This window comes from Oncorhynchus nerka, linkage group LG28, assembly GCF_034236695.1.
Source record: "Oncorhynchus nerka isolate Pitt River linkage group LG28, Oner_Uvic_2.0, whole genome shotgun sequence".
Classification (NCBI taxonomy): domain Eukaryota; kingdom Metazoa; phylum Chordata; class Actinopteri; order Salmoniformes; family Salmonidae; genus Oncorhynchus; species Oncorhynchus nerka.
In genome coordinates, this window is record NC_088423.1 from 66,428,775 (window position 1) to 66,443,405 (window position 14,631).

The 14,631-nt window shown below is 46.3% G+C and overlaps 1 protein-coding gene across 1 annotated transcript in view; it reads right to left on the minus strand.

Moving 5' to 3' along the window:
- Positions 1-1,692: 1,692 nt before the first annotated feature.
- The window catches only part of LOC115113554 (coiled-coil domain-containing protein 102A-like), a 70,537-nt gene continuing 57,598 nt past the window's right edge, over positions 1,693-14,631 (minus strand). The window contains exons 7-9 of the mRNA XM_029641334.2: positions 13,130-13,300; positions 11,883-11,986; positions 1,693-3,097 (exon numbers count right to left, since the gene is read on the minus strand). Coding sequence (XP_029497194.2) covers positions 2,968-3,097; positions 11,883-11,986; positions 13,130-13,300 — 405 coding nt within the window. The 3' untranslated portion in view covers positions 1,693-2,967. The remainder of the gene's footprint in view (positions 3,098-11,882; positions 11,987-13,129; positions 13,301-14,631) is intronic.

Below are 14,631 nucleotides of genomic sequence, written 5' to 3' on the forward strand. Positions count from 1 at the left end.
TTACAGAATCACCCACCACAACAGGACCAAGCGGCGTGGTAACGGGCAACAGCAACAGCGGCGCAAAGAGGAATGGACATGGGACGATGTTTGGACGGCAAGGGTTGCTACACCTGGGAGGAGATCCTGGCGGGAAAGGATCGCCTTCCATGGGAACAGGCAGCTAGGAGAGCAGAGGCAGCCGGAGAGAGGAGCCGGCGATATGAGGGAACACGGCTGGCAAGGAAGCCCGAGAGGCAGCCCCAAAATTTCTTGGGAAGGGGCACACAGGAAGTGTGGCGAAGCCAGGTAGGAGACCTGCGCCAACTTCCTGTGCTTACCGGGAGGCGAGAGAGACCGGCCAGGCACCGTGTTATGCTGTGGAGCGCACGGTGTCCCCAGTGCGGGTGCATAGCCCAGTGCGGTACATACCAGCTCCGCGTATGGGCCGGGCTAGAGTGAGCATTGAGCCAAGTTCCATGAAGCCGGCTCTACGCATCTGGTCCCCAGTGCGTCTCCTTGGGACGGCTTACATGGCACCAGCCTTGCGCATGGTGTCCCCGGTTCGCCTGCATAGCCCAGTGCGGGCTATTGCACCTCGCTGCACTGGCAGGGCGACCGGGACCATTCAACCAGGTATGGTTGGGCAGGCTCAGTGCTCAAGAGCTCCAGTGCGCCTGCACGGTCCGGTCTATCCAGTACCACCTCCACGCATCAGCCCTCCGGTGGCAGCCCTCCGCACCAGGCTGTCTCTCCATCTCATCCCTACAGGTGCTCCCACCTGTCCAGCGCAGCCGGAGTCTCCCGCCTGTTCGGCGCTACCAAAGCTCCCGCCCCTCAGTCCAGAGGCGCAAGAGCCCCTCATACCAGAGGCGCCAGAGCTCCTTAGTCCAGCCCTGCCAGAGCCTTCCTCTCCAGCGTTGCCTGGCACCTACTACCACACCCTGTTCAAAGGCAATTACTGTAAATGTTTTGTCGTGCCCATTCACCCTCTGAATGGCACACATACACAATCCATGTCTCGATTGCCTCAAGGCTTAAGAATCCTTCTTTAACTTGTCTCCTCCCCTTCATCCACAGTGATTAGAGTGGATTTAACAAGTGACATCAATAAGGGATCATAACATCCAAAGGATGTTCAATTCAATCCACTGGCACAAAAGAGGACGACGACTAGACCATGGGAGGAACAGCTCCTGTTCGGGAAGCTTCCTGTGTGATACTATCCTGCTGACAGAGGGCTGGGAGAGGAGACCCGTTAGACTCACACCTCTAAGAGACTAGACGTCGTAAGACTGATGGCACTATGGGGAAACATCACTGCAGCGGGGCTGGACAATACCGTGTTCTGCCGAGCAGATTCCCAATGTGTTAACACAAGGACCTGGCGTTGTTGTGTAACACAACATCAATGGCGTTTCTCTTCTGCCCCCGAGCCGTGAAGATATCACATCCCGAGATAGACGTGGCTTGTTTTTGAGGGAAACACATCTGACTGTCTTTCCTTTCGTGATTCACCTCCACCTCCACCTTGGCCCGAAGGTCGTACTTGATTTCTCTCATGTCACAATAGGCATTCAAACGTTGACCCCCCCACTCCACCATGTTGAGTTCATGGCGGCTTTGATGTTCAGATGACCCTCTATCAAGATATTACACCGTCTTAAAGGTACACACACATCTGACACATGACAAGAGACAAACAAAGCAAGGTTTACATGTACACTTATAACATTTATAGAGCTAAATACAAAAAAAACACTGTGGTTTTACAGATCAATCATCAAAAACAACATAAATAGTTTGCATGACCGTGACAAATAACTTGGTCCCTGTAGTAAGCAGATGAGTAAGCGATGCCTTATTGCTTTCAGAATGAACAGAACAGAAAGGCCTGCACACTGAATAAGCTCCCAATGACCACATCATTGACCACGTCTCCATCCACGAGGGTCTTGGCCTGACGAAGATCCTTGTGGATCAAAACCGTGCGGTGTGCAGGCCCTTTCTGTGCTTCTCTAGTATGTACTTAATCAGCCCGGGCGCCTACGTTTTTCCTAAGAATGTGTGTATTGACCACCAACGTTTCTTTCAGAATGAACAACCCAATATGTCCAGAAGGTAAATACTGTAGGTCTAACGGACCCGTCCTCTACATAAGCATCTTGTCCCTTAGTGGTTATGGTGAGGGGACATAGCGGTGGAGGGCCCTTAATGTCCCTTCATATCCGGTCCCAGTCTCTCCCAAGAATACTACCTGTCCCTCATACTGGGAGAATTTAAGCTGAGCCCAAAACACTGATGAACTAATGATGAGCCCAGGTGCCAGGCGCCGAGCACAGTGACCTGATGGCTAATGACCTTTACTGTACTGAACGGTGTGCACAGCTAACGATACCAAACGCATTACATAACATTACCAGAACACTGCCGGAAGATCACAGCTAGGTCAACGCCCCTTTTCCTGAGTGTTTTGATACATCAGGAAGGATACTGTACAACACTCACTGGGAGACGGAACTCAGGAAAGAGAAAGAGAAGGAAGGGTGGAAGAGGAGGCATGAGTTTCAGACCGAGGATTGGGTAGCAGTATGATTGCGAGAGTTTCACCACTGAGGGTGTTGTAGATATGGGAGTGATGGTAATGATGGTTGGGATCTAGAGGGCTGTAGGCTCAGGCTGTAGTGGCGTGTAACTGTAGTGCACTGTGGGTTGTACTGTAGTGTGGTAGTGTAGTGTACTGTCAGTTGTCGTGTAGGGAGGGCTCTCTCTGGAACCCTGCTGGTAGCTCTGTAGTTCACGGGTACAGGTGGCGACGGTTTCCATGGCAACCTTGCCCATGACAACCATGTGCCAGTGTTTGTCTCTAACAGGATGAGCCAGGTCAATGGAGATCACAGCTGTCCAACTATCAGTCTGTCTGTCTATGGGACACACACGGTGTGAAATGAAGAGCCCTAAGTCAGAGTCTGTGTGTCCTTCCTTTGTTCATGGGATCTGGATCTGTAGCTCCTCCTCCTCTTCGTCTGGGTCGCTGGGCGGTCCATCTGGGTTCTCCGGGCTGAACCGAGCTGACCTCATCTTCCCAAACAGGCCCGGGCTCTTCTGCCGCCGCAGTCTAGAACAGAGGAACACAGAGGAGAGGAAGAGTGAGTGGCCTTGAGTGAGAAGGCTACTTCAGGTTTTGATCTCCATTTTCCACAACTGGCACTTAAAGGCCCAGTGCTGTCAAAATTCTGTTTCCCCTGTAAAAGTCTGATTATTCCCCCAACAACTAAGGTAAAGTTCTTCCAGAAAATCACTGTGGAGATCTCAAAGGTGAGCGAGTAAACAAAGGCATATTTCAGGACTCTGCGTCGGATAAACAAACCATGCATAATTCACCATTGCCTAAAAGCCCAGCACAACGGAGCTGCTTCCGTTGCCAGGTAACACTCAGTTAGCCAGCAATGACCAGTTACTGAGCCACGGCTGCTATACTGGTGATCATATCACATGGACAACAGTGAAATACTAACATTATCTCTACAGAGGTAGAGCGGGGGGACAGGAAGAGAGAGGGAGAGAGGAATAGAGAGAGAGAGAGAGAGAGAGAGAGAGAAGGCGGAGGTCTGCTCTCTACAACCCAGGTACATTTTTTGAAATTCAGCAGAAGGTTCCCATCAAGCCTGGCTGTAATGAATCCCTCTGAGGCTCAGAGAAAAGCTTAAATTATTTATCAATATATATATATATATTGCCGAATTGATCTTCATTTTGAGATGATTCATCACCTTGACTTGGGCCCAAAATCCTACCTGCGTGTTTGCAGTCGGCTCGGTCTGCGCCATAATGACAAAGACAAACAGGTACAAAGGAAAAGCAGACGCAGTTAATTCCTTAAACCAACACGCTCTCTCTTTCCTGTCTGTTTCGCTCTCTCTTTACCTTCTCCAGCTCCCTCCTTCTCTCTCTTCTACTTTCTCCAACTCCTTCCTTCCCCTGTGTCGTAGCAAGTTCAGTATATCTGCTGTCACGCTTTATTAGGACACAACAGCTTAACCGCCAGGAAACTTGTGCTGAAGACAATGCCTGGCGTCTGAGGCTGTCCAGGTAAATAGAGGACTCATTAGAGAGGAGGAGCCCAGCCAAGACCCCAGACCAGCCCAGCTCCCAGGCCATGCAGTTACACTGCTGATCAACTAGAGTCTAGACAGTAGCACTCATGAACCTACGATAGCTAACAACACTAGGCCAGCCACCACTGCACCACTGCCTGCCTGGGACTGACTGGCGACTGACTGACTGACTGACTCACTGACTGACTAAAGGACTTACTGAGTGACTGACTCACTGACTGACTGACTGACTGACTGCCTGACTGTCTGACTGACGGATTGACTGACTGTCTGACAGACTGACTGACTGACTCACTGACTGACTGACTGACTCATTGACTGACTCACTGACTGACTGACTGACTGACTGACTCATTGACTGACTGACTGAATGACTCACTGACTGAAGGATTCACTGACTGACTGACTGACCCATTGTCTGACTGACTGACTCACTGACTGACTGAAGGACTCACTAACTGACTGATTCACTGACTGACTCACTGACTGATTCACTGACTGACTCACTGACTGACTCAATGACTGACTCAATGACTGACTGACACACTGACTGAAGTGCTTACTGACTGACTGAAGGATTGACTGACTCACTGACTGACTGACTGACTGACTGACTGACTGACTGACTTACTGACTGACTGACTGAATGACTGACGGACACAGACTGACTGACTGACTGACTCACTGACTGACTGGACTCACTGACTGACTGACTGACTGACTGACTGACTGAAGGACTCACTGACTGGAATATCTACATAGGCGTACAGAGGCCCATTTTCAGCACCCATCACTCCTGTGTTCCAATGGCACGCTGTGCTAGCTAATCCAAGTTTATACTTTTAAAAGGCTAATTGTAACGATCGTCTGTGGTGGAAGAAGGTGAGGACCAAAGCGCAGGGTGGTAAGTGTTCATGTTTTTAATCAAATAACTGAACACTGAACAAAACAACAAACGACAAATGAACAGTCCCGTAAAGTGAATGAAAAAACACTAAACAGGAAATAAACACCCACGAAACACAGGTGGAAAAAGGCTACCTAAGTATGATTCTCAATCAGGGACAATGATTGACAGCTGCCTCTGATTGAGAACCATACCAGGCCGAACACAGGAAATCCCAAATTATAGAAAAAAGAACATAGACAATCCACCCAAATCACACCCTGACCATACTGAAACAAAGACATAATAAAAGAACTAAGGTCAGAACGTGACACTAATTGATCATTAGAAAACCCTTTTGCAATTATGTTAGCACAGCTGAAAACTGTTGTTCTGATTAAAGATGCAATACAACTGGCCTTCTTTAGACTAGTTGAGTATCTGGAGCATCAGCATTTGTGGGTTCAATTACAAGCTCAAAATGGCCAGAAACAAAGCACGTTCTTCTGAAACTCGTCAGTCTATTCTTGTTCTGAGAAATGAAGGCTATTCCATGCGAAAAATTGCCAAGAAACTGAAGATCTCATAACACGCTGTGTACTACTCCCTTCACAGAACAGAGCAAACTGGCTCTAACCAGAATAGAAAGAGGAGTGGGAGGCACCAGTGCACAACTGAGCAAAAGAACAAGTACATTAGAGAGTCTTGTTTTAAAGTTCTCCAGATACAGAGAAATACACCTACTGTGTTGTATACTAATCGAGTGTCTAGCTAGCCAACTGGCAAGGTGGTGCGTCACAGTGAGTTATGAAATTAGCCATCTGTAACCTCGAATATGAGTGGAAATGTGAATGTGTCAATAGTATCACTTCTTCACTGTTTTATAAAGTAAACGTGTTTAGTACAAGTTTATATCCTTTTTAAGAGAATGAGAATTGACATATTTGTGATACAGAGACTAATGATCATAGTCAGAAGGAGACCTAGTGATGATAAAGGCGGCATGTCTGATGTGCCCTGTCTGTCTTGTGATTTAAAAAAAAGAAAAGTAATCATTCTAAACTTCTACACGCTTGAAAGTCGGTGACATTGTTCAAGTGTGCAACAATAGCAGCAATAGAGGAGTGTGTGTGTTCAGTGTGTGTTTAGTGAAAGTTCAGTGTGTGTTCAGTGTGAGTTTAATGAAAGTGCAGTGTATTCAGTGTGTGTGTTCAGTGTGTGTTCAGTGTGTTTAGTGAGTGTTCAGTGTAAGTGTTCAGTGTGTGTTTAGTGAGCATTGAGTGTGTGTTCAGTGTGTGTTCAGTGTGAGTTCAGTGTGTGATCAGTGTGTGTTTAGTGTGAGTTCTGTGTGTGTTCAGTGTGATAGCTCAGTGTTTGTTCAGTGTATTCAGTGTGCGTGTTCAGTGTGTGTTCAGTGTGAGTGGTCAGTTTGTGTTTGGAATGTGTTTATTGTGTTTAGTGTGTTCAGTGAGTGTTCAGTACTTGTTCAGTGTGTTCAGCATGAGTGTTCAGTGTGTGTTTAGTGAGCTTTCAGTGGGAGTGTTCAGTGTTTGTTCAGGGTGTTCAGTGTGAGTGTTCAGTGTGCGAGTGTTCAGTGTGTGTGTGTTTAGTGTGTGTTTAGTGTGTTCAGTGTTTGTTTAATGTGTTTAGTGTGTTCAGTGTGTGTTCAGTGTGTGTTTAGTGAACATTCAGTTTGTGTTCAGTGTGAGTGTTGAGCTGTGTGTTCAGTGATTTTTCAGTGTGTGTTCAGTGTGAGTGTTCAGTATTTATTCAGTGTGTTCAGTATGAGTGTTCAGTGTTTCTTCAGTGTGTTCAGTATGAGTGTTCAGTGTGTGAGTGTTCAGTGAGTGTTTGGTATGTTCAGTGTGTGTCCAGTGTTTGTTCAGTGATTGTTCAGTGTGAGTGTTGAGCTGTGTGTTCAGTGATTGTTCAGTTTTGATCCGTGTGTTCAGTATGAGTGCTCAGTGTGTGAGTGTTCAGTGTGTGAGTGTTCAGTGTGTGTTTAGTGTGTTCAGTGTGTTTAGTGTGTGCTTAGTGAGCGTTTAGAGTGTGTTCAGTGTGAGTGTTCAGTGTTTGATCAGTGTGTTCAGTATGAGTGTTCAGTGTGTGAGTGTTCAGTGTGTTTAGTGTGTTCAGTGTGTTTAGTGTGTGCTTAGTGAGTGTTTAGTGTGTGTTCAGTGTGAGTATTCAGTGTTTGATCAGTGTGTTCAGTATGAGTGTTCAGTGTGTGTTGAGCTGTGTGTTCAGTGATTTTTCAGTGTGTGTGTTCAGTGTGTGTTCAGTGTGAGTGTTCAGTGATTGATCAGTGTGTGTTGAGCTGTGTGTTCAGTGATTGTTCAGTGTGTGTTCAGTGTGATAGTTCAGTGATTGATCAGTGTGAGTGTTGAGCTGTGCCCCATGCAGCATCCCGTTGGGAGACAAAGTGACACTAATGTGACACGGTGGCTCTGTGGGGCCATATCTGATCCCTCACCCGCAGGCTTCAGCACCTCACTCTGCACATCAAAGACCCAACACAGCTTCACATAATGAATCCACTCCCTCCTCAATTATAGATGACCCTGGTCTGAGCTGCAGCTCAACCAGCAAAGGACACTCCCTCACCTCAGCCCTGACAAACAACATCCTTATTAAAACTACACAACCACTCATGTTATTATGATGTGAGAGAGTTGAACTATTTCTAGAAATTTGCAGAATGGATTGGCGTGCCTGTTCGCAGTGAATCTGCAGTAGTGTGCGCTGCTGTGTGTGTTGTGATGACGCACAGCTAGAATGGCTCAAGGGTGAACTGAGCCTCAGTTTAGAAAAAGAAAGAACACTGCCTCCCACACAGCCAGGGATCACTCTCCGTCAAATTAGATTATTCAACCAGGTAGAGAGAATCAGTCTCTACGATATGTCCGCCATAGAGAAAACTAAACCCTGGCAAGTACAGAATATACTATGTTAAGTATTTCCAAGAAGCAGTATCTGTGTTAGTGCTCCCATTTACTACTCTCTGTTCTCATCCTCTGTGGTATAATGCTAGCCTGGTTCCAGGTCTGTTTGTGCTGTCCTGTCAATGTCTGTGGTTATTGACTATATACAGGAGTTAGCAGGACAATACCAACAGATGTGGAATCAGGCTAGTATGATGGAGCCAGAGGCCTAGATTGACCCTCTCTTTTCCCCAGGCCATGTTAGTCTACCGGGGGACTCACTGACAGGAACAGAGATCCTTTTAATGGCGCTAAATTACACATAATAGTGTTTTGACCACAGTCACCCACTAAACGACTAAAAGCTTTTCCATTGCCCAAACACTTAGCAAGGCCATTTTAAGGTGTCAGAGAGTACATCTGAAGGACAAGAGGGGGGGAGAGAGAGAGAGAGAGAGAGAGACAGAGAGAGACAGAGAGAGAGACAGAGAGAGACAGAGAGAGAGACAGAGAGAGACAGAGAGAGAGACAGAGAGAGACAGAGAGAGAGACAGAGAGAGAGACAGAGAGAGAGAGAGAGAGAGAGAGAGAGAGGGGGTGGGGGGATAGAGAAATGATACCCACTGGGCAAAAACTGGTTGAATCAACATTGTTTCCATGTCATTACAAAAACATAAATGTGATTTGTTAAAAAGTCAACGTAGGGGAATTTCCTGTTTTTTTCCACACAACTTTGAACTTAAATCCAATGACATGAAATGTTTTGTTGATTTCACGTCGAATTCACGTTAGTTGACAACTCAACAGAAATGAAATCAAAACTAAACAATTAAATTGCGTCTGTGCCCAGTGGGTAGTCTATATTTTCATGCTGCTACTATAATTCATTTATCAAACTCATGCCCAATTGCTTCCACAATATCTTCCACAACAAAGCCTGCGCTACAAATGCATGAACGCAAATCAATCTAATCTATAAAGCCAACAGCCTTGCTAAACTGCTAATGTGTTATTTCTGTCTGTTCACAGCTGGTACAATATCAAATAGCAATGTGGCACACTCCGTGGGAATATACAGTATGAAGGCTATACGTTAGATTGAAAGGAGAGAGAAATCAAGGTTAGAAAGATCTCAAATACCAACACAATCCTAAGCCCTTCCTCTTAAATCTATAGACGAAACCAACGTTGTTTTTCCCCCCTCGCTTTCCCTCTCTTTTCTAATCCTCCTCTCCTACTCCATCTCTTCTGTTATATAACCACCTCTCAGATCACGTTAAACCCACTAACGCGGCTCCTCGGAAGACATACAAGCCGAGAGGAGAACTGTCAACATCCACAGCTCTACATTGGGGCTGTGCGTGTTAAGCCTCTCACTGTTCATCCAGAGAGTTTCGCTCATATCGTTGGTGCTCCACAACCTGCGTCCCATTTTGAAGTCTGAATTGGCCCCCTGATTGCGCTAAACAGACAAGCCTGCTACAGTGACGGGAAATCAAACAGAAAAGAACATGCTTCATTTGATCCACTTTCTACCTGCCTTCAGAGTGCCGAGTATTTGGAGAGATCTGAACGTCCTGCCGGTCCACCAGAAATGACACAACACACAGAAAGAAAGACATCCTTTCTGACCACATGCACATGCATTCCCATCACACTATCCTGAAAAGTTTCTTGTGGACCATTAAGTGGTCAGTCTCCAGACCAGAGGGTACACCACAAAGCAGGATCAATGAGTTAGCCAGCTGACTTTGATAAACAGCCATGAATAACTATTGATTTTATGGTTCATTAAGGAAGTTAAACTTAGATATGTGGTTTTGGATGTTGAATCAATTAGACCATGAACATTTCAAGCTTATTTTTCAAAGAAATTATAAGTCATCTCAGAATATTAAGGCAAGTTAGCTGGCTAACTCATTGATTCTGCCTTGTAGAATAGGCCTACACCTCAGCCATAGAAGTGGCTAGTTGTTTATGTCCAGTGTGACAGATTGGAGCGGAACAGTATCGCAAAGCGTAAAGGCCAGATCCTGGTGTAAAGATGCCTCACATGACATCACCACACCTCCGGATCAGGACCTTTCTGTTTTCACAACGTTCTGACAGTGTCATGGCGACGGCATTACAATAACGCCCCCCATTGTTAGGGACCTTTCTCATGGTGGCTAGCTTTGTCTGTCTGTCTGTCTGTCTGTCTGTCTGTCTGTCTGTCTGTCTGTCTGTCTGTCTGTCTGTCTGTCTGTCTGTCTGTCTGTCTGTCTGTCTGTCTGTCTGTCAGTCTGTCAGTCTGTCAGTCTGTCTGTCTGTCTGTCTGTCTGTTGTGTTCATCTCTTATCTCCCTCTCCATTTCTCCCAGGCCATTATATCCACACGCTTCAGCGCCGTCTGCAACTATCTCACCACTGACCCTAGGCCTGTTAACAAACCCGGGGGCCAAAGGTCATGTGTGTATAGGCTATGTGGAGTATGTTTGTGTTTGTGTGTGTGTGTGTGCTTGTGACATTGAGCGTGTGTGCACAGGATTAGATGATCCACAGAGGATTGATTGATAAATCGATGTGAAGGATGGACTTTTAACAAGCTACAGTAAAATAAGCATTTGGCAGGCTGGGCCACTAACCACCCCTTCCCCACCACACACACACACACACACACACACACACACACACACACACACACACACACACACACACACACACACACACACACACACACACACACACACACACACAGTACTGGCTGTCCCAGAATGCAACAGAGGTTTTCCCGGATCACCTGGCCTGGTCTGAGTTATTGATTTAGACATTAGCTTTATGATCATAGACTGGGCTGGAGCTGGGAGACCACTAAACTATTTATATCTTAGACAGACAGGCTGGGATGTGGTGGGAACTATTCCTCTGGTTAAAGGGATAGTGAGACATTTTGGCTTTTTTCTACTTCCCCAGGGTCAGATGAACTCATGGATACCATTTGTATGTCTCTGCGTGTAGTTTTAAGGAAGGTGTAGGTCGTTTCTGGAGCCATTGCTAACTAGCTGAAGGTCTATAGGAACAGCTAGTATGCTAGTTCATCTGACTCTGGGTGTGTAGAAAAAGGGTATTTTATTGCCATAATGTCACATTATCCCTTTAAAGAGTCAGAGGAGAGAGATCAAGGAAAGCATTACATGTGGCCGGAAAAGATGGGAGAGAAAGAAATGACAGAAAGAGAGAGGAGTGATAGGATAGTAAAATACCAATCAGAGAGGTAGTGGACAACCACTAAATCTCAAAATCCTTCATCTATTAATGTATATATATTTTTTAAACCATTAATATTCCCACTCCTATCCAGCTACGACCCGTGCATCAGGGTTAATGTGGGTTGAGCGAGTTCATCCACGTACAGTACAGTGTTATACTAGGTACCTGATGGGGCCTGACTCCCTCACTGTTCCAGGTCAGGGCTCCATGAGGCCGTGTGTGTGTGTGTTCCTAAAGGCGTTTCCATGCCAACACGCCTGTCACCCCTCTGCTAAGCTACAGGGGGCCAGCACCGCTGTGCTGCACACAGGCTCTGTGTTACTACGGTAAACTGTGACTGGGCGGCCCACGATTGGCTGTCGGAGGGGATGAGCTGGGACGCGGGTGGAATGATGAGAGAGAGAGAGAGAGAGAGAGAGAGAGAGAGAGAGAGAGAGAGAGAGAGAGAGAGAGAGAGAAGCCTCACAGTGGGCTAATATTCTCCAGCTAAGATACCTGGGAGAACTAGAGTTTACACAAGCATGGCAGCCGTACACTGTCTGATTAAACATCTTACACTACCAAAGACCGCTGAGAAGGGTATGACATTGGACGTGTGAAAGTGTGCTTTTCCTGCATGTAGATAAACATAGGTAGAGTGTGTGTGTGTGCGCATTTGTGTGTGTGTGAGAGAGAGGGCATAGTATGATGAGTGTGTGCGTATGCGTGTGTGTGTCAGAATCAATCGTACCGGGACTGCAGATGTTCCAGTTGGACCTGGAGGTTCTCTGACTGCTCCACCTGCTCATCCAGAGACCGCTGTAGCTTCCTGGTCTGATTATGGGCCTCATCCAGCTGAGAGGGAGGGAGGGAGGGAGGGAGGGAGGGAGGGAGGGAGGGAGGGAGGGAGGGAGGGAGGGAGGGATTTGCGGTCATTGCAAGTTACACCAGACTTCAAATCCCAGAATCAGTATTCTGAAATGAATACTTTGGATCAAAATCCTAGATACCCAACACAAGCACTTACTGATAGTATGTGTACAGTATCTACTGTATCTACACTGCCCTCTGTAATTGTTGGGACAGTGAAGCATGTTTTCTTCTTTTGGCTCTATACTCCAAAAGTTTGGATTTAAAATCAAACAATGACTATGAGGTTAAGGTGCCGACTGTCAGATTTAACTTGAGGGTATTTCCATCCATATCGGGTGAACTGCTTAGAAATGACAGGACTTTTTGTACCTATTCCCCCCATTTAAGGGGAGCAAAAGTATTGGGACAAATTCACTTACATTTGTATTAAAGTAGCAAAAAGTGAAGTATTTGGTCCCATATTCATGGCACGCAATGACTACATCAAAGTCGTGACTCTACAAACTGTAGGTTGTGTGTCAGATTATTTTGTGCCCAAAATAAATGTAGATAATGTATTGTGTCATTTTGGAGTCACTTTGATTGTCAATAAGAATATCATGTTTCTGAACACCTCTACATGAATGTGGACGCTACCATGAATACAGATCATCCTGAATGAATCTCGAATAATGACGAGTGAGAAAGTTACAGACGCATAAATATCAACCCCCCAAGAAATGCTAACCTCTCGCCATTAGAGTAACAGGGGAGGTTGTGTGGGTCTATAACTTTCTCACTCATCATTATTCATCATTCATTCAGAATTATCTATCATCATGGTGGCATCCACATTCATGTAGAAGTGCTATACACATGGGATCAAATACTTCACTTTTTACGACTTGAATACACATAAGTGTATTGATCCCAGTACTTTTTCTACCCTAAAATGGGGGGACGATGTACAGAAAGTGCTGTAATTTCTAAACGGTTCAACGGATATGGATGAAAATACCCTCAAATTAAAGCCGACAGTCTGAACCTTAACCTCAAATTAACCAAATGCTTAATTGTCCCAATATTTACATAGGGAACTGTATATGTATCCATGTATAAGTGAATGTGGTGTGTGTTGGTGCTCACCTCGTCCTCCGCCTGACCCAGTTCTTTCTTCAGCTCCTCCACCCTCAGCCTCAGCTTCTTCACCTCTGTCTCATGCTGCTCCACCTTCCGGTTGGCGTGGGCCAGCTCGGCCATCTTGTCCTGGTACTGCTTCTTCACCTTGGAGTGGATGTGGCGCATGTCTGCCAACTCCTGAGTAGCAGAGGGGTCAGGGTCAGTCCGCTAGTCTGTTAGAGTGGATTTAAATCGGGCCTCGGGCCCGTTAAGTACCGGCGCTTATATGTCAATTTCAGTTTCAAGCATGTCGGATGGGTGTCGGATGCCGTTGGGTCAAATGAGAGTACATTCCCGAGTCGCAGAGCCTCCAAGAGATTCCTTGTGAGTTGAGTGAGTTTCTCTGGTCTTTGTTCTGCTAGACATCATTGCTACTGTTCGTTAGAGCATTGAGGAACTGATCGATAAGCAGGAGCACCCTTAACACATTCACGCGATAGAGAAGTACGGACTCCCATTGAAAGTAGACATACTGTGCCAGGAAAAGCTTGTGCCGAGCTGAACGCTTACAAACCATTACCCGTACAGCGAGAATAAAGAACACAAAGAAAACATAAAGGAAACCTTGAAACACTTGACCTGGACTGACCCCTGGACTGACCCCCTGGACTGACCACCTGGACTGACCACCTGCACTTGACTCTTCACACCTTAGCACAGATGCACTCACTTACGCACACATCCACACACACACACATGCACACACACACATTACAACTGCTGCTACCAGTCTCTTATTATGATTGCTAAATACAGGACAGTTTAAACACTTGGCCCCCAATCCCCCCCTTCCTCAAAATGCGTGTAAATATTGCACTATAAATCGTGCCTTCCTGTATTATATTTACCGTTACGCCAAAACGTTTATTCTATTCTACTGAGCCATTTACTTTATGTTCGTATTCTTATCTTTTATTATTTCTCATGGTTGTTGTCAAAAAACTAGAGACTTGAAAAGACAACCACAAAGAAAACCCTGCTCACAGATCTCAGATGAGTTGAGCCTGTTTCTCATTTCTCTGCTTTGCATTGAACAGTCAGAGTGCAGTCTTGACTTAACCCCCACTGTCATCACTCCCATCAGTTGAGTTCTCCTGAGGATTCTCCTGTATGATCAGGGCAGAACAGCATGCACTACTGTTTTTACAAGGCCAGAGAAATCAAACAGGAGTGAGGACGGGAGACAAGGACGGGAGGAAGAGACTGAGAGAGCGGAGAGTGGAGCGAGAGAGAGAGAGGAGGAGGAGGAGAAGGAGGAGGAGGGAGGGAGACAAGGACGGGAGGAAGAGACTGAGAGAGCGGAGAGTGGAGCGAGAGAGAGAGATGAGGAGGAGGAGGAGGGAGGGAGACAAGGACGGGAGGAAGAGACTGAGAGAGCAGAGAGTGGAGCGAGAGAGAGAGATGAGGAGGAGGAGGAGGGAGGGAGACAAGGACGGGAGGAAGAGACTGAGAGAGCGGAGAGTGGAGCG